At 44.8% G+C, this 21,212-nt stretch overlaps 1 protein-coding gene across 3 annotated transcripts in view; it reads right to left on the bottom strand.

The window, feature by feature from the left end:
- Positions 1-21,212, bottom strand: part of ttll3 (tubulin tyrosine ligase-like family, member 3) — a 105,115-nt gene that overhangs the window by 44,232 nt on the left and 39,671 nt on the right. The window contains exons 7-9 of one of the 3 annotated variants that reach the window (XM_073072749.1): positions 20,425-20,608; positions 18,117-18,175; positions 16,198-16,317 (exon numbers count right to left, since the gene is read on the bottom strand). In XM_073072749.1, the coding sequence (XP_072928850.1) occupies positions 16,198-16,317; positions 18,117-18,175; positions 20,425-20,608 (363 nt within the window). Of the gene's footprint in view, positions 1-5,361; positions 5,446-16,197; positions 16,318-18,116; positions 18,176-20,424; positions 20,609-21,212 lie in introns of those variants that run through there. The other 2 variants (XM_073072751.1, XM_073072750.1) reach the window with 2 other exon arrangements.

Raw genomic sequence — 21,212 nt, 5'->3', positions numbered from 1 at the left:
GCTGGGAAAATAATGATGGGGACAAAGGGATGGCAGATGAACTGAATGAGTATTTTGCATCAGTCTTCACTGTGGAAGACACTAGCAGTGTGCCAGGTGTTGAAGGGTGTGAGGGAAGAGAAGTGAGTGCAGTTACTGTTACAAGGGAGAAGTTGCTCAAAAAACTGGAAGACCTAAGGGTACATAAGTCACCCGGACCAGATGAACTGCACACCTTAGGGTTCTGAAAGGGTTAGTGGTAAAGATTATGGAGGCATTAGCAATGATTTTTCAAAAATCATTGGATTCTGCCACAGAGCCAGAGGACTGGAAAATTGCAAATGTCACTCCATTTTTTAAGAAAAGAGAAAGGCAGCAGAAAGAAAATTATAGAACTGTTAACCTGGCTTCTGTGGTTGGGAAGATCAACATTGGATTCGATTGTTAAGGATGAGGTTATGGAGTACTTGGTGACACAGGACAAGATAGGACTAAGTTAGTATGGTTTTCTTAAGGGAAAATCTTGCCTGAGAAACCTGTTGGAATTCTTTGAGATTTCAAGTAGGATAGATAAAGGGGATGTAGAGGATGTTATATATTTAGACTTTCCGAAAGCCTTTGACAAGGTGCCACACGTGAGGTTGGTTACCAAGTTAAGAGCCCGTGGTATCACAGGAAAGTTACAGGCATGGGTAGAGCATTGGCTGATTGATAGGAGGAAGTAAGTAGGAATAAAAGGATCCTTTTCTTGTCAGCTGCCAGTGACTAGTGGTGTTCTGCAGCGGTTGCTGTTGGTATGTTACTTGAAAGGAAAATACAGGCTGCAGATTGCTGCAATAGTAGTCAGAAGAGATATATCTATATGTTTTGTCAGCAGCCTGTAAAATGTTGATGAGTGTCGCCAGCATGACTTTGTCTCTAAGAAGGAGGATGCTATATTGGATCTCCTCTTATGGAACAAGGCAAGTAACAGAGGAGGTAGAGAGGGAGTACTTTGGCTTATATGACTATATTTATATAGACAGATTAGGAGAATGGACAAAGAAGTGGCAGACAGAATATAGTGCAGGAAAGTGCAAGGTCATGCATTTTGGCAGAAGGAATAAAGGAATCGACTATTTTCTAAACGGGAAAAAAACTTCATAAAATCAGATGTACAAGGAGAATTTGGAGTCCTTGTACAGAATTCCCTAAAGGTTAACTTGCAAGTTAAGTCAGTGGTAAGGAAGGCAAATGTAATGTTAGCATTCATTTTGAGAGGACTAGAATACAAAACCAAGGATATAATGCTGAGGCTTTATAAAGCATTGGTTGACCCCACTTGGAGTATTTTGAGTAGTTTTGGGCCTCATATCTAAGAAAAGACATGTTGGCTTCGGAGAGGGTGCAGAGAAGGTACACAAATATGTTCCCGGGAATAAAAGGAATTACATACAAGGAGCATTTGATGGCTCTGGGCCTGTATTCACTGGAGTTTAGAACAAGGGGTGATCTCATTGAAACTTACCAAAAATATTGAAAGGCCTAGATAGAGTGAATATGGAGAGGATGTTTTCTGTTGTGGGAGATTGTAGGACGAGAGGGCACTGTCTTGAATTAAGGGATCTCCATTTAGAACAGACATGAGGAAAATTTTCTTTAGCCAGAGGGTGGTGAATCAAAAATTAATTGTCACAGACTATTGGTCCAGTTCATTGGGTGTATTTAAGATGGCGGTTGGTAGGTTCTTGATTAATCAGGGCATCACAGGTTATGTGAAGAAGGCAGGAGAATTAGATTGAGAGGGATAATAAATCAGCCATGATGGAATGGTGGAGCAGGCTCGATGGGCCAAATGACCTAATTCTGCTTCTATGTCTTATGGTTGTATGGTGGCAGTGTGTTGACATGTTGTGATGCAAGGCGTATGGTGTTGGAACCATCCGGTTTTAGTGAGCTGGTTTAAAATGATCTCAGAAATACATTCAGGTTTACTGTTCCTATTTACAATAAAAGTCTCATAGCCCTGTTCCAAAGCATGAAATGAGCCATCGTAAGGGGGCTAAAAGGGGTGTTGATGTGCACCATGGTGGACAGGAATGAATGAGGTAGAGCGGAGGTCATCTAGAACAATATGCCATAATAGGAGGTAGGAATAGGTATAGAAGGATTAAGTCTACTGAGGCAGGGGGAAAGCTGCTGAGGCACTAACCAGGCAGTCATGGCGTCAGGAATAAAATCACCCAGTGTAGTGTTAGTCAATAGTGGTATTCCTATGCCAATTAGTTAGCCACTCCCACATGGAAGAAGTTTACATATTGTACAAGAAGATTTACCAATAAAATTCAGTTGAATATCTTACATGATCTGCACTATCCCTCAATATCAAAAACAATATGGTGTCAGAAATGGTTGATCATCGATGAGTTGGTGCTACAGACCAAATAAGATGCCCAATAAGAATGAATTTACAGTAAGAATCTGTATATGAAAAATATACAGATTCTTATCAACCTAGTTGCTAATTGTATACACTGCCTGAGCTGAGAACTGTCTAGGCAACACTTTAAGAGTGCATCCGAAATTGTATATCGTGTAATAATCTGTGGGCAACTAGCCTGGGGAAATGCACAGCGACAGAGACACAGCTGAGAAGTCAGAGAAGTCAGTCAAACTCTCAGGGAGACAAAAGAAGACTTTTGTGGTCCAAATAATTAATAAATAAACAATCAGGAAAATGGAGCAAATGCCTGCAGTACCTGCATTACTTACCTAATAAAGCTTCCCGATTTCTCTATAAGGGAACTTTGAGAGATGGCTCAGATGCTTTGAGAAATTTTAGGTTGCAAGCACTCTCACTCAGGCTTCAGAATAGCATCAAGTAGGCACACTGAAATACTGCTTGGGGGACAAAGCAGATGACATCATGGGTGGATTAGGACTGACAGAGGCTCAGGAAAAGGAATACAAAACAGTGCGGGACAAATTCAAAGAATATTTCACAAGAAAACAAAATGTGAAATATGAGGAAACAACATACAGTCAGAAAGACTACAGAAAGCAACAACAGTAGAGCTCAGCTCAAACAAAACAGACAAGCTAAACAAAGAGCAGGCAAAATGTCCAACTACAGGAGATGTGACAAGTCCATTCCATGTCAAAGAGCTCTGGCCAGCAAAAGAAGTGAAATGCTACCAATGCAATAGAATTGACCATTGTAAAAGCCAGTGACACTCAAAAACAGTTCTTCAGGGAGTCAAAGAAGACGATGATTCAGATGAAGAAAGAGCTTTCCTTGGGGCTTTAGGTTCAAACGGACAAGGCTGGTGCACTATGGTTCAGTTGCAAAATGAGGCAGCGACGTTCAAAATGGACACTGGGGCAGATGTCACAGCCGTCCCTGAATGTCTGTTCACAAAGCTGGCAAAGAAAACAGGCATTAAGCTAAACCCAACAAAGAAAGTGCCTATGGTGCCAGGGAAACATAGGCTTAGGGTGAAAGGAATGCTTACTACTTCCATCTGTAAAAATGAGAAGCAGATAAGAGAATATGTCAATGTTGTTCAGAATCTCTTCTCACCACTACTGGGATGACATGCCATTGAGAAGCTGAACTTCATTGCCAGGTTAAATTCACTAAACAATATTCAGTGGCAGAAGTACCTGGAGTTGTTCACAGGCATGGCAGTACTGAAAGAAGAGTACTTTATCCAACTGAGACCAAGAATAACGCCCTGCTCTTTGACCACAGCGAGGCATACACCAGTCCCATGATGCTCAAAGTCAAAGCTGAACATGAGAGAAATGATGTCATGATGGAGCACCTCCGTCATGATTAGAGTGAATGGACCTACTGGCTGGTGTACAGGCATTGTTCCTGCTCAAGCCAGATGGCACAGTGAGGATCTGTGTTGATCAAACAAAATTGAATAATGCAGTGAGGCGGGAGAAGGTTAGTCTGATCTCTGAGCACCCCTTGTATATGCTGGGTGGAGCAAAGTACTTCACCAAAATAGATTGAAACTCAGGGTTTAGGCAGATCTGTTTAGCTCCTGAGTCACTGAAGCTCACACCCTTTATCACACCGTATGGACACTGTGCCTTCAAGAGACTCCCTTTTGGCATCTCATCAGCCCCTGAACTCTTTCAGATGAGAATGAACCAGATTTTGGAGGGACTGGAAGGAGTAGTCCACCACATGGACAACATACTCATGTTCAGACAATCAAGTGAGGAACATAACAAAAGAATGAAGCTGCCTTAAAGAAACTGAAACAGGCTGGAATCACCCTGAACAAAAAGAAATGCGAATTTGCACAGTTGAAGGTGCACTTCATAGGCCACAAACTGTCCTCAAAGGGAAGGCAATGAGATTAAGTCAAACTAGCAGGATTTGGAACATGGAACAACCTCTGAATGTATCAAAAGATCTGCAGTTTCCTTGGCATGGTAAATCAGCTGGGAAAGTTCATTCTGAATTTGGTAGAGAAAACAAAGCCACAATGTGACCTCCTCTCTCTGAGAAATGTTTGGACCTGGAACCTACCACAGGATAAGTCATTCTCATCATTTAAACAGGAGCTAGTCCATCCCCCAGTATTGATCTGAACAAAGCGACCAAGGTCTCAGCAGATGCCACTTTTTTGACCTAGGGAGCGTGCTCATGCAAAACTCCTATGGTGCATGGAAACCATGATGCAAGCAAGGACCTGGGATGCACCACTTGAGAAGTCATTGTCACCTAAAGTAGAGCTTATCTCTCTTGCCAACATTGGCATTCATTGATCTGAACAAATCAACCAAGTCTCAGCAGATGTCTCTACCTTTGGCCTTGGGTAAACGATTATACAACACTACAGTGGGGAATGGAAACTGGTGATGAATGCATCAAGAACACTGACTCCTACTGAACACAATCCATACAAATTGAAAAGGAGATGCTGGCTCTTTTGTGGGCTTGTGAACACCACAGCTGCTACTAGATAGGCAGTAAATTACTACCTGAAACAGACCACAAGCCACTTGTCAGCCTCCTCAGCTCAAAACACTTGGATGACTTACCTCCATGTCTGCAAAGATTCAAAATGAGGCTTATGCAATACTATGATAACATTGAACATGTCCCTGGAAAATATTTCACAATGCCAGATACTCTGTCGAGGATGCCATGCAAAAGTGAGTGGACAGAGCTGACTCCACCTTCATGGAAGACATCAACATCTACTTAGCTAAGGTATGTTAAAACTTTCCTGCATCATAGAGTAAACTGGACGAAATTCATGCTGAGTTGAAAAAAGATCAAATCTGCAGCAAGGTTATGCAATACTGTGAGCATGGATGGCCAGCTGTTTCAAAGGGAGCTCACCAACTCAGACTTTACTGGCTTGAAAGAGACGTACTCACCATTCTGGATGGTTTGCTGTTAAAGGGATCCGGACTTGTCATTCCTGCTTCTGTATACACCAAAATCATCAGTCAAATCCACCAAGGACATCAAGGCATCGAAAAATATCACCTAATAGCTAGGCAATCTGTGTGGTGGCCTGGTTCGAGCACGCAGCTGGGAGATAATGTAAATCAGTGTGAAGCATGCAGAAAACTCCACAAAAATCATGCTGACCTCTCTATCCCACAATTCGTAGCAAATTGCAGGCACAGAGATTTTCGAGCTGAAAAGAGACAAACATCTCACTGTGGATTGCTAAACATAGAGAGCTGCTTAGACTATGAGATCAAACACCAAACAAGCAGTCCACAGACCCCACAGGCAAATGGAGAAACAGAAAGAGCAGTGCAAACTGTAGGCAAAAGACCCCCAAAGCACTGCCAGGTTATCACTGCACATCTCTTGCTAATGGCTACAGTCCATCAGAGCTGTCAATGGGCCAGAGACTGAGAACAAGCCTGACTGTTCTTCCTTCCTGTCTCCAACCTCACTTACCACACTTAGACAAAGTGAGAAACTCTGAGACACACAGCGTGAGAAAACAGAGCACACACGATCTCAGACACAGAACAAAAACCTTTGACACCACTCAGGAGTGGTGAAGCTGTTTGAGTTTCAGACCATTTCACTAAAGGAGCAATAGTCTGGCAGCACGCCGCACGATCATTTGCGAACAGAACATCACAAGGTGAAATCAGGTGGAGCAAGCGTGTACTCACGCACCTTCAAAGTCCACGAAAGGTTGAGAAAAGTAGCTTGATCCTTATGACAAGGACCATTTACTTGAGGTGGACACACCTGCTCAAGAACCTCCATCCACTCCAACACTTCCAGGAACCTATACCAGATTGGGTCATTTATTTGTCTCATCACAGAGAAACACTCCAGGGCAAGTGAGTAAAGAGACAAAATAATCCTTTCACCTTGCTGGAGTAGACAGTTAGTCTACCCTGACCTCCATTAGATTTAGTGTTTTTTATATAGAGTTCTAATGTTAAAAACATTTCACCAAACGAGACCTCTTTAAAAAGAAAGGTACTGATGAAAAAAGGAGGAATACAAAGAGAGAGACAGTTAAAAACAAAGAGAAAGACAGTTTTAATATTGGCAATTCTTTTTTATGTTTGTGTAGGGAGCCCAAGTTATGTGCTATGGATAAAGTGAACTGAATCATTCAATTTCAGTGACTATAATTTCAATGCAGTTCTATAGACAAGAAGTATATCACCTAGTTTTTCTTCTTTTTTCAAAAAGAGATGTTGTGGTAGTTAGCAGGTTATTCCTATGCTACTCAGTTAACCACTCCCACATGGGATGAGTTCACATCCTGTACAAGCACAGTTATCAATAAAGTTTAGTTGAATATCCTGCATGCTGGTATCTTGGTGTGTTCTGCACTACCCCTCAATATCGAATACAATACCCGGCACCCGTAGCAATTGCCCATACACCAACTCAGCTGTAGAGGACAGCAGGTCCTTTATGAAACCATTCTGAGCCCAGCTGGTCCCATGGGAGATGATCATGCCAACATTTGTCCGTCAGGGAGGCCTTCAGTGCAGCCTTTAAGGAGCAATGAAACCACATGTCAGGCCATTGGTCTGCGGGTTACTGTAGACTTAGCTCAGAAAATCATGTAAAATTAGTTTGAGTGGAGTTAACAAAAACAACGTAATATAGTGGTGGAGGTTGTAAGCTGCCTCCTGTACAATGGCATGGTGTGAGTAAGGAATTTGGAAGTGCGTGCAAGACAGGTAATGCAATAGTAATGGGCTTTAATCTGCATGTAGAGTATGCAAACCAAAGGGGAATAATAATGTGAAGGGTGAATTTATGCAATATATTAGATATGGTGTTTAAGATTAATATGTTGATGGACGTATGAGGGCAAACCAATCACAAACGAGAGAAAATCTGCAGATGGTAATCCAAGCAACACGGCCACTGTACTTTTTTCCATAGATGCTGCCTGGCCTGCTGAGTTCCTCCAAAATTGTGTATGTGTTGCTATGAGGGTAAAGGCTGTTTTAGATCTAGAATAGCACAAAGGATTATCTGAGGATCTCCTTGTGAGGAGTCCTTTAGATTACAGTAGCCACAGTATGATGGTGGATTTAATATAAACATTTAACTGATTTAGTTCAATTTCACACTAGTGTCTCAAATGTAAATAAAGGAAACTATGAAATGTGAATTGGTTTTGGAAGATAGTGAGACTACAGTAAATCTATGACAATAGACAAAAAATTGCTAACATTGGGAGAATGACATTGTTGAGGAAAGGGAGAGTAGAATTCATATATAGGCTACAAAGAAACATAAAAATACAAAAATAAAGGTTGTTACAAAAATATAAAAAGGAAACAATTAGCCAAATTGACAAATGATATTGGAGGAAATAGAAGTGATAAAGAAATTAAATTTTTTTTTGTGTTTGTCTTCATAGAAGATATTAAAAAACTCTCAAAAGTAATGGATAGTCTAGACTGAATGTTGATGTAAATAAATTAGCACTGCTTAAAAAAATTAGCACTGGAGAAATTAATGGAACTGAAAAGCTGAAAATGCCTAGGACTAAAGGGAACCTTTTCTGGTAGGCTGCCAATGTCTAGTGGTGTTCCTCAGGGGTTAGTATTGGGATCGCAACTTTTCACATTGTTTGTCAATGATTTAGATAGTGGAATCGATAGCTTTGTGGCAAAGTCTGTGGGTGATACGAAGATAGGTGGAGGGATAAGTAGTGCTGAGGAGGCAATGCGATTGCAGAAGAGACAAATTTTGGAAGAATAGGCAAAAAAGTGGCAGATGGAATACAGTGTTGGGAAATATACGATAATGCATTTTGGTAAAAGGAACAATAGAGTGGTCTATTATCTAAGAGGGGAAACATCAGACATGCAAGGGGACATAGGAGTCCTGGTGCAGGACTCCCAGAAGGTGAATTCACAGGTTGAGTCTGTGGTAAAGAAGGCAAATGCAATGTTGGCATTTATTTCAAGTGGAATAGAATATAAAAAATAAGGAGATAAAGCTGAAGATTTATAAGACACTAGTCAGGCCGGACTTAAGAGTATTGTCAACAGTTTTGGGCCCCATATCTCAGAAAGGATGTACTGTCATTGGAGAAGTCCAGAGGAGATTCATGAGGATGTTTCCTGAAATGAACAGGTTAACATATGAGGAACGTTTGGCAGCTATGGGCCTGTATTCACTGGAATTTAGAAGAATGTGGGGGAGATTTCATTGAAACCTACCGAATGCTGAAAGAACTAGATAAGGTGGATGTGAAGAGGATGTTTCTTCTGCTGGGGATATCCTGAACTAGAGGGCACAGCCTCAAAATTGAGGGGCTGTGGTGACCCACTTCCCAGCGCACTCGAACCGGCTCACAAAGTGGTGCACGCTGACATTGAGGCCAGTTCCAAAGAGGGCGCCAAGCCTGCTTCACCAGCAAGGGGAAAAGCCCGTGCGCGGGACCGGACTGTGAATACGCGCCCCCTACAGTATTCCCACCCGGGGAACGCAGGAACAGGAAGGCTTTAAAGCGAGGCCGCGAAGTTTGAATAAACCTCTTTTGCAACTGCAGCTCACCGACTATGTGTCGTTATTTCAGCGCTGCGTGTAGCACATCGCTACAATTGGTGGCCCCGACGGCCCAAACGATATTTGGACCGAAGATGAACAACGCCTCATCTGTTCATGCAGTTTCGTTAAAACTGCCAAGCTTCTGGACGCTGTGACCTCACCTATGGTTCCAGCAAGCGGAAGCCCAATTCCACATTTAGCAGATAACCTCGGATGCCACACGTTACTACTACGTGGTGAGCTCCCTTGACCAGGAGACAGCTGCCCAGGTTGAGGAGTTCATACAGTCGCCCCCGGAGGATGGCAAATACACAGAATTCAAAGCCCTGCTCCTAAGGACTTTCGGACTCTCTCGGCGCAAGCCAGCTGCCCGCTTACTGCACCTGGATGGTTTGGGGGACAGGCCACCGTCGGCTTTGATGAACGAGATGCTGTCCCTGGCTGAAGGACAAAAGCCCTTCCTCATGTTTGAGCAGGCGTTCCTGGAGCAGCTGCCCGAGGACATACGCCTGCTGCTGTCCGACGCGGATTTCAGCCACCCCTGGAAGGTGGCGGCCTGGGCAGACGTGCTGTGGAAAGCCAAGAAGGAGAGTGGGGCGTCCGTCGCACAGATCACCAGGCCACGCTCCCAGCAGCAGACCAGACCAGGCCCGGCCGCAGAGCCCACTAACCCCAGAGGCAGGGGTGAGGAGACCAATGAACAATGGTGCTTCTACCACCAGCGGTGGGGCGCAGAAGCCCGCTGCTGTAGCCCGCCCTGCAAGTTCCCGGGAAACACCAGGGCCAGCCGCTGCTGATGGCTACAGCGGCTGGCCATCGGGATAGCCTCCTGTATGTCTGGGACATGCAGTTGGGACGCCGCTTTTTGGTCAACACCGGAGCCGAGATCAGCGTCTTACCTCCGACGAGTTACGACACCCGCTATAGAGAACCGGGTCCCACCCTGAGGGCCACGAACGGCAGCACAGTAAGGACCTACGGCACCCATATGGTGCAGCTACAGTTCGGCTCCAGCCGGTTCACGTGGGACTTCACACTGGCCGCCGTAGCCCAACTGCTCCTGGGAGCGTATTTTTTGCGAGCTCACAGCCTACTGGTCGACCTGCCAAGGAAGAGACTGGTCCACGCCGAGACCTTTCAAACGTTCTCCCTGGGTGAAGCCCAGTTGCCGGCCCCACACCTAGACTCCATCACGCTGTCCGACAACGACTTCACCAGAGTCCTGGCGGATTTCCCATCGGTTCTGGCACCGCAGTTCACAGCAGCCATGCCCGGACACGGCGTACAGCACCACATCCCGACACAGGGACCACCCCTCCACGCCCGTGCTCGAAGGCTTCCCCCGGACAAGCTCCGACTGGCGAAGGAGGAGTTGAAGAGGATGGAGGAATTGGGGATCATACGGCGGTCCAACAGTCCATGGGCCTCCCCCCTGCACATGGTGCCCAAGGCGACAGGGGGCTGGAGACCATGCGGCGACTACTGCAGGCTGAACGAGGCTACAACACCGGACCGCTACCCTGTGCCACACATTCAGGACTTTGCAGCAAACCTGCATGGTGCACGGATCTTCTCCAAGGTAGACCTCATCTGGGGATACCATCAAATCCCGATGCATCCAGACAACGTCCCCAAAACGGCACTCATCACCCCGTTTGGCCTTTTCGAGTTCCTCCACATGCTGTTCGACCTAAAGAATGCCGCACAGACGTTTCAGCGGTTAATGGACGTGGTGGGACGCAACCTGGACTTCTCTTTCATCTATTTGGACGACATCCTCATAGCCAGCAGTAGTTGTCAGGAGCATCTGTCCCACCTCCGTCAACTCTACGCCCGACTGAGTGAATACGGCCTCACAATCAACCCGGCCAAATGCCAGTTCCGGCTCGACACCATCGGCTTCCTGGGCCACAGGATTACTAAAGACGGGGCAACCCCTCTGCCCGCCAAGGTAGACGCGGTCCGCCATTTCCCCCGACCCAACACAATCAAAGGCCTTCAGGATTTCGTGGGAATGGTAAATTTCTACCACCGCTTCCTCCCTTCAGCAGCCCGAATCATGCACCCCCTGTTCGCCCTGATGTCGGGTCCGGGCAAGGACATTACCTGAGATGAGGAGTCTACCGCCGCTTTCGTTAAAACCAAAGAAGCCTTGGCAAACACCGCGATGCTAGTACATCCCAGAACGGATGTCCCTACCGCCCTCACAGTGGATGCATCTAACATGGCAGTCGGTGGAGTGCTGGAACAACTCATCGAGGGTCGCTGGCAACCCCTGGCGTTTTTCAGCAAACACCTACGACCACCCGAGCACAAATACAGTGCTTTCGACCATGAACTGTTGGCGCTATACCTGGCAATCCGGCATTTCAGGTACTTCTTAGAAGGTAGGCCCTTCACCTCGTTCACAGACTACAAACCGCTTACCTATGCATTCACGAAAGCATACAACCCCTGGTCGTCCCGCCAGCAGCGACATCTGTCCTACATCTCCGAATACACGATGGATGTACGGCATGTCTCGGGAAAGGACAATGTCGTGGCGGACGCACCTCCCGCCCGAACATCCAAGCCCTGTCCTAGGGGGTAGACTATGAAGCGCTGGCGGAGGCGCAGCAGGCAGACGAGGAGATCCCTAGTTACAGAACTGCAGTCTCCGGTTTGCAGCTCCAGGACCTCTCTGTAGGCTCAGGTGAGAGGACCCTACTCTGTGACATCACCACCGGCCAACCCCGCCCTGTCGTCCCGGCAGCCTGGCGGTCGCGCATTTTCAACTCCATTCACCATTTAGCGCACCCCTCCATCAGGACAACTGTCCGGATGGTAGCCAACAGGTTCGTTTGGCATGGACTCCGCAAGCAGGTCAGTGAATGGGCCAAAATGTGCTTGCACTGCCAAACAGCCAAGGTGCAGCGGCACACCAAAGCCCTGCCGCAGCAGTTCCACCCCACCCACCGGCGTTTCGACCACATTCATGTGGATATCGTGGGCTCCCTGCCAGTGTCGCGAGGAGCGCGGCACCTCCTGACTATTGTGGACCAGTTCACAAGATGGCCAGAGGTGGTCCCGCTCACCGACACCACCTCCGAATCTTGCGCCCGAGCACTGATTGCAACCTGGGTATCTCGCTTTGGTGTACCGGCCCACATTACCTCCGACAGAGGCGCCCAGTTCACCTCCAGCCTGTGGTCAGCTATGGCCAGCCTTTTGGGGACACAGCTGCACCACACAACTGTCGAATGGACTAGTGGAGCGTTTCCACCGTCACCTGAAGTCGGTTCTCATGGCCCGCCTCAAAGGGCCTAACTGGGTGGACGAGCTTCCCTGGGTCCTGCTTGGAATCCGCACGGCACCCAAAGAGGATCTGCACACCTTGTCGGCCGAGTTGGTGTACGGCGCACCCCTGGTCGTCCTGGGGAGTTCATACCAGCCCCAAGGGGGCAAGAGGAAGAACCCGCAGCAGTCCTGGGCAAACTACGTGAGAGGCTTGGTAACCTGGCCCCCATACCCACTTCACAGCATGGGCAGAACCCGACCTGCATACTCAAAGACCTGCAAAACTGTAAGTTCGTTTTTGTATGATAGGGCGGACATCGGGCACTGCTACAGCGGCCCTACGAGGGGCCGTTTACGGTGATCAGAAACAACGGGTCCACATTCGTGCTGGACGTTGGGGGGAAAGAGGAGGTTTTCACAGTGGACCAACTCGAACCGGCCCATGTGGACTTGGTGCAGCCGGTTGAGATTCAGAGGCAGACTCTCTGAATCTGCCACAGAGGCAGACTTCCCAAACAGAGTCCGACCTAGACTGTGGACATCGGGGGGTGTATCGCCGGTTCTGGGGGAGGGGTTATGTGGTGACCCACCTCCCAGCGCACTCGAACCAGCTCACAAAGTGGCGCGCGCCGGCATTGAGGCCGGTCCCAAAGAGGGTGCCAAGCCTGCTTCACCAGCAAGGGGAAAAGCCCGTGCGTGGGACGGGACTGTGAATACGCAGTAGTGAATACTACAGTATTCCCGCCCAGGGAGGGCGGGAACAGGAAGGCTTTAAAGCGAGGCCGTGAAGCTTGAATAAACTTCTTTTGCAACTGCAGCTCACCGACTACGTGTCGTTATTTCAGCGCTGCGTGTAGCACACCTCTACAGGGCGACCTTTTAGAACAGAAGTAAGGAGGAATTTTTTTAGTCAAAAAGTGGTGAATCTGGAATGCTCTGCCACAGATTGCAGTGGAGACCAAGTCTGTGGGTATATTCAAAGCGTAAGTTGATAGTTTGCTGATTGGTAGGGACCACAAGGGATATGATAAGAGGGCAAATGTATGGGATTGAATAGGATCTGGGTTCATCCATGATGAAATGGCGGAGCGGACCTGATAGGCTGAATGGCCTAATTTGTTCCTATGTCTTGTGTCTTAATTTCTGTGGGAATCAGGAGTCAGGGACTAGAACTCAACCCACAAGTCCCGCAACCACAAGTCCCAGCAACTGAGCTGAACATTGCAGAGCCCACTTGGCAGGAGGTCCAGGATATCATCAAGAGAGCAAAGTCAGCTGCCACCTCAGGACCAAGTGGTATACCCTACAAGGTATATAAGAAATGTCTAAAACTCCTCCAGAGGTTGTGGAAGATAATGAGGAAGAAGTGGACCAATTGGAAAATGGCTGAAAGGTGCTTTGCTCCCAAGAAAGAAGATTCCTCTACAATCATCCAGTTTCGGACAACCTCCCTCCTTAGCATGGAGTGCAAGATATTCTTCTCAGTACTTGTGAGAAGGCTGACCTCTTATCTAATGGAAAACCACTACATCAACACATTCATCCAGAAAGGTGGCATCCTGGGTTTTTCTGGGTGCCTTGACCACACCTCAATAATCAGCTAATTGATCTGCAAGGCCAGGTTGAAGAAAGCTGACCTAACATTCGTCTAGTTAGACGTAGCCAACACCTATGAATCAATTCCACGCATACTCATCTTGGTTGCTCTGGACCACTACCATATCCCACCAGTAACACGAGACTTGATCACCAGCTACCTAAGTCGATTCAAGCTACATTTAACTTCAGCTCAATTTACAACCAGTTGGCAAGACCTCCAGAAAAGGATTCCAACTGGATGTACCATCCCCCTCATCTTGTTTGTCATAGGTATGAACCTCCTCATATCAGCAGCAGCAGACGTAACTGAAGGCCCAGTATTGTAGTCTGGCATCCAACAACTTGCAATACAGGGGTTCATAGATGACATCACAGTAACCACTGTAATCCATGTACGGGCAAGTTGGGTATTAGAAACCCTGGACAATGTAGCTACCTGGGCTAGGATGATCTTCAAGGCTAAGAAGTCCAGATGCATGGTGATCAAGAAGGCCAAGGTTACTAACATATTCAGTCTTCAAGTACAGGGGGAAGCCATTCCATCCATAGAGGACAACCCAGTTAACAATCTTGGAAAGTGGTTTGATGCAGCAATGACAGATAGAGCCAACATCACTGACACTGTAAAGCAGACTGAAGAGTAGCTGAAGAAAAATTAACAAAACCAGACTCCCTAGTAAATTTAAGACATGGTTGTACCAACGTGGTCTTTTACCAAGGCTACTCTTGCTTTTCATGGTGTATGAGCTCCCCATGACCTCTGTAGAAGGCATTGACAGGAAAGTAAACAAGCACCTGTGGAGGACCTGTGACAAAGTGTAGAGTCATGTTAACATTGAGGGGCTTGGATGACAAGCTAATAGGAGTCACAACTAGATCAGGACAAAAGTGGGCCACCAACTTGGCCATAGACCAGTCAGTGAGCTCCCTGCAATTGAGAGACATCATTGGTAACCCATGCCTGGGATGGCAAGGCCTTGGCTCTGCACACTTCCAACGATGGGGGAGCGCAAGTGCAAGGGATAGGTGTGACATGGTCGAAGTAGAGGTACAGAACTGTGAGGACAGAAAGCAGTTTTCGAAGGCAGTGGATTTGAGGTCACAGGATGCTTGGATGAAATGGGATCTCCCAAGCACAACGTCACACAGGCAGGGCTTTGGAGACTGAGCACTTTGCATTTCTTTCCTCCTGCAGTCCGTGTATGATACTCTTCCTACACCATCATGGCTGCATACTTGGGGACTGATGGAGGACCCTAACTGCAAGCTTTGTGGTCAGCGGGGTTCACTGACACACATACTGTCAGGATGCAAAAGAAAGCTTTAACACAGGGACGGTATAGGTGGTGCCACAACAAGCTTCTGCTGTCCCTTGCTGATGCACTGGAGTGGGAGAGGTGTAAAAAGAGGCAAACAGGGCAGTCATTTTCAACAAGGAGAGGGCCATGCGAGTGATATCAAAGAGGTCTAAATCCAGATCATGAGGGCTGATGTGGGGAGGTGGTGCAAACTACACTTCAACCAGACACTGTGCCGTGATCCAGCAAAGACAAGAAAATCATCCTGGTGGAGCTCACAGTACCGTGGGAGGAAGGATGTGAGAGGCTTATGAGAGGAATGCCCTGAAGAACCAGTCCTTAGTCCAGGAATGCACGAACAAAGGATGGCAGATGTGACTATTCCCATTGGAGATTGGCTGTAGAGGGTTCAACGGCAAGGTCAACATGGAGGTTGCTGTCTGCGCTGGGCCTTGTTGAAAACAGCAAGAACCAAGCAGCTTGCAGGATGGGTTGGGGAGCAGAAAGAGCTTCTTGCTGGATATGAAGCAGGTGAGAGGAGCAGATTGGCAGTGGCTTGGCCTCCAATGACCTGCCAACTGGAGAGTGTAATGGTTAAGCACCATCTGACGACATCTGCTCCTGACCAAAGCCTACAGTTACCTCACTGGGTAACTGAAGAGAGCACCCTGGTGTATGATGCAAGCAAAATTCATCCATTTATTGATTGAGACATAATCAATTGTTTGTATCATAAATGTTGTTCCACGGATGTGACACTTTAGCAGATCTTAGCTTTATTAATAATGCAACAGGCTACGTACGGTCGAGGAGAGATCCAAGGTGTGAGAGGTAAAATAACAGGGAGCGTTATCTTTCAAGCCTTTATTATAATTGACAATTTTGGTGAAGAATTAGCAGTTTAACTGAGATCTTGCATTTGTGATGAAAGAGTCTGCAGTGTAATGGAATTTCTGCCAGGCATAGAACATCAGGTGCCAGGTATAGAGAGTAGACCTTGTGAGGAAAGAGTCAGTCCGCTGAGATATAACCTACCTTTGTAGTGAAGGAACCAGCCCCTGAAAAATGGTTGAAAATCTGATCTTTTTGCAGGTTATACCCATCAACTCCATTTGTCCAGAGAAAACATGGCATTTCATTTTTCAATAGTCGAGACTGCAACATAAAATTAAATATATTTAAAATAAATTAACAAATTTAGCTGATCTCATACAATTTATTTACAGTATATACAAAACATACATTTATGACAGAAAATTATCACAGCAAAATAATGTGTTTCTCCCTTCTGCTGTCTCTTTCAGCTTAAAAGCAGTCATAGACGTTGCAGTACAGAAACAGGCCATCTGGTGCATAAGTCTACAAATATCTCCACAGTGACTTACAGCTCCTAAGCAACACACACAAAATCCTTGAGGAACTGGCAAGTTCCTTTAGCTTCAACAAACTATTTACTTCCTTTTAAAAGAATTCAATGATTTTCCAACAAAATTTCCAAATTCCACCCACACTCTAATCTCTCCAATGTAATTAATTATAACTATTTAAAATAGTTTAAGATCATTCTGTTCCTCTATCACCTTACTATTAATCTTCCTAATTCTAGTGGAATAAAGCATGATAGTGCCAATGGTTAATGCACCTAATTGAGACGTCCAGCAGAAAGCTCATGAAACAAATTCCTTTTTTCTTTTAAATATACTTCTACTACTAATGTGTGTGTGATTGGAGCCTGAAATTTACATGTTGATAATGCTGACTGAGAAATCTGGTGCTTTTGCTGTCTCTGAGGGAATTCAGCGTGGCTGAGAGCAAGGCTGAGAACGGAGTGTGTCTAATGGGGGGGGGTTTGACCAATTCATCAACTAAAGTGTCGAGCAAGATTGAAATGAACAAGATGAGAGTGGAAGCCGAGCGGGTGTTCATCTGAATCTTTGAACTTCCGTCTGCTTGCATTTGATCTGTCTCCCCCTCCCTCTTGCTCGCTCTTGCCGGAGGAAGATGCGGGAGTCTTGGTCTTGGGCACGGTTTGATTGGCATAGTTTGTGGATTGGACTCATCTTTAGAGGATTCTACAGTCTATGTTATATGCGTTTCTGGTTCCTCCTTTTTCTATTGCAATTTTTGCGTTATTTTGATCGGGGCAGACCAATGAACAATACAGCAATAAATTGAACTGAACTGAACTAACCTGAACATTCCGAGACTGTTTCAAGGACTCTGCACTTGGATGTTTAATATTCTGTGTGTTATTCACTTGTTTTTTGCCATTTGCATAATTTGTTCTTTTTTTGCGCATTGGGTGTTTGATGTTTTCTTTGAATGGGTTCAATGGTGGTTCTTTGTTTTGTGGCTGTCTGTGGGAAGATGAATCTCAGGGTTGAGCAGTGCACTCATTCTTTTAGTCTTTGAATAGAAGCCTCCTTGAAGATCTTTTCAATTTATTGATAAAATCTTATCAACCATCTAGATTCTAACACTGGTGAAATCTAGGTGTACCTCCACTGTAACGTGTCTATGTTTTATATTCTTTACATTATTTGTCTTTTACCTCCATATTCAGGATTTTTATGTCCCAAAATCAATCTACTATTCCACTTCAATAATAATTTACTATCACAAAATGTTCTCACAGTTAACCATAACACCAAACCAAGATTAAATTAAACACATGGCCATTTACTTAAAATTCCAACTTGAAGTTTTGCCATTCGCAGATGGATACCTCCAATGATAAACTGTATGCCTTTGGTAGCTCATTCCAACCATGCAGTCATTGTTGAAAAGGGAATATCTCTTGGTTTTATGTGCATGCTGCCAAAAATATCTGCATTAAGCTACTCGGTCACTCTGAAATGAACCGCTACGTTACCAACTTTATCCAGATGCTGTTTTATCAAAGTAAGTGCGATTGACAGAAATGATTAATGTATCAAAAATTATACAACACTAACCACAATGTCATGAATGTTATCTGGATCATCAGAGAGGTCTTTTTCATCACCCGTTTTGTCTGCATTGTAAAACAGAACATCACAGCTTAATGTCAATCCCATTTACACTTTACAATTTTGAACAAATCAACTGACATGGCTTTATAGGAATCTATCTGTTGAAGTGAGCTTCAGATACATGGTTTAATATTCAGTGTCAGGTATATCAGGATTTAACCTCCATGTTGAGAACTACACTTCATGTCAAATAAAGCCAAATTATTTGCTGTAAATCCAAGAATGTTATTAGCACGAATAAGCTTACAGGATCGATAAATGGTTCTGGGAGCATGTCCAGTAGTTGCTGGTCTCTTTTTTGGTTGCCTTATTGCCTTTGGGTGAGGGAGTTGAAAATTAGACAGGATTCCTAATCACCAATCCAACAAAGATTGTGGGTACATGTGAAAACTGAACGAGGACAATAATCAGCTTTCTAACACTCGCCAGCATTATTCACACAGTTATCACCCATTTTTATTAGTAAGTGGAGAGCATCAATAGGGTATAAAGCCTTAAGAAGAAAAGAGAAGAATTACTTGGTCCATTGAGAAACTTGTCTAAAAATAGAAATCACTCTGTATCAGCATATAAAATATAGAATAAAAAATTTAAAAATGGTGAGTTCAGGGTAGAATAAAAGGAGGTTAAAACCTGCAAATGCTAGGAATCCGTTGATTTAACAGGGAAGGATTAGTAGCCATCAGAATTCAATTTGGCATTTTAAAATATCAATGGATATTTTAAACTTCAGCCTTAAAGTGCTTAACCATTTTTTTCTATCAACAACCATAATTCCCAGACCTTGAGGATAAACTTCTTGGTTTTCCAACCTAAGCCTATTCTCCCCCATCAGTCTGTGTAGCTCTGCATGTAGCATTATACTCTAAATCCATTCCTTGTGGTTTTGCATTGTGCTTACATGATATTGTGGGGTGTATGGGGTGTCCAGGGAGGGGTAGTACCTCTGGTAAAGTGACTTGTAATGTCCATTCCAGGGCAGCTCAATCACCTCTGGTCCACACCAGACACTCAACTCTCACCTGTGGCTCCAAGTATCTGTTTGCATGCGACAGCAGCTACACCCCGGTACACCACTTCAACAGGAGGGTTAAACACGTGAGGGTAGCTGGCAGATCTCATACCCCGGTGAGATAGGGATATGCCTGTCATAGCACACGAAGTCAGCTCTGGCAAACTGGGTGGATGAGATCTACAGCAAGATCTGATGACAAGGAAGGTGGTACTGCAACACTCTGTGAACGGCAAAGGCCATTATAAGGCACAGAAGATGTCATGGTCATCCTCTGCAACCAAGGAAGACCTCAAAAGTGATGCTTGTTCATACCACTGTACCTGGACATTGAGGTTGAGAGAGTGGGACTGTCTGAATGCAACAGCTTTTCCACTTTAAAAAGACAGCTATCCTGCCATCATCAGACATGATGGACAACTATCACATGATATTGTATGCTAAATCATGCATTAAGACATATCATCCTGTGTTTAGAAAATCTGTTTCAGACTTAACATGGTCACACAACAGCCTATAAATGAGTTTGAAGTAAGGACATGACCTTTGCTCTGTTTGCACAAGGTGTGTGTGGATTGTTTTTGTTACCAATGTGGTTTGTGTACAGAAAACGGTGGAGGAGGTGGATACGATAGGGTCTATTAAGAGACTTTTAGATAGGTACATGGAGCTTAGAAAAACAGAGGGCTATGGGTAAGCCTAGTAATTTCTTAGGTAGGGACATGTTCGGCACAACTTAGTGGGACTTGTATTGTGCTGTAGGTTTTCTATGTTTCTAAAACTATCTGAAAGCCATGTTAACCAACATTAAAGGAAAACTGCTTAAAGTAACGTCACTATAATTTGCTGAATTTACATGGGCATGTTTAAACAGCTTTGGAATAAAAATATCAAGTCAAGTCACTCTTTATTGTCATTTCGACCTTAACTGCTGGTACAGTACACAGTAAAAACGAGACAGCGTTTTTCAGGACCATGGTGCTACATGAAATAATACAAAAACTACACTGAACTACCTAAAAACAACACAGAAAAAAAAACTACACTAGAGTACAGACCTACCCAGGACTGCATAAAGTGCACAAAACAGTGCAGGCATTACAATAAATAATAAACAAGACAATAGGCACAGTAGAGGGCAGTAAGTTGGTGTCAGTTCAGTCTCTGGGTATTGAGAAGCCTGATGGCTTGGGGGAAGAAACTGTTACATAGTCTGGTTGTGACAGCCCAAATGCTTACCATCAGAATCACACCCATCAGAGTCACCAACTCCATCATCTACATCATTTTCCATAAAGGTTATCTTCTCCTTTTTCTGAAGGCTCTGTGGTGGTTTGGGCATTCTCTTCTCTAGCCAGCCCCTGTTTCGCAGACATTGTCTGATCACTGGATATGGTCCAAAGATGGTAAATATCTTTTTCAGCTAAGGATTAAGAATGGTGTTCAATTATTTAGTGAAATTACTTTTAACATTTCAGCAAGTGCAATGGAAAACTGCACTATCATAGAACAAACCTCAATCATGACACCAAATGCCCTGATGGTACTGATGCCCATTATACCCTAAATCACTTGTTTCCACTTATCACCTACCAACTCCTGTCTCACCCCTCCATCCTCTCACCTCTTTATACTGGATAGCTTCAGTCCAGATGTAGATTCATAACCCAAAACACTGACTATGCCTTTACTTCCAAAGAAAATTTTCTTAGAGATGAAAATGCTTTAAAGATTATATATTGTGTTGTTCACATGAGTTAATCATTTAGATGAATTGTATGTTTATCTAAAGCATTCTCAGGAAGTATAGCTGATTCAAATGTTATTTCAGATTGGTTATTTGCTATGCTATGTCAATCCCAAGTGTTGTAAGACTACCACTTCAAAAGGAGCCTAACACTGCTTGCCAGGTTCATACTGAAATGAGGTTCCGGATTTATCTTGCAGTTATAAGACTGGAACAAAATAGAAAATTGAAGGTCAATTGCATGTGTGCATCTGAAAGAATGTAAGCTGCATATGTTCTG

Source organism: Hemitrygon akajei, chromosome 19 (genome assembly GCF_048418815.1).
Source record: "Hemitrygon akajei chromosome 19, sHemAka1.3, whole genome shotgun sequence".
Lineage (NCBI taxonomy): Eukaryota > Metazoa > Chordata > Chondrichthyes > Myliobatiformes > Dasyatidae > Hemitrygon > Hemitrygon akajei.
This window is presented reverse-complemented; position numbering and strand designations above follow the sequence as displayed.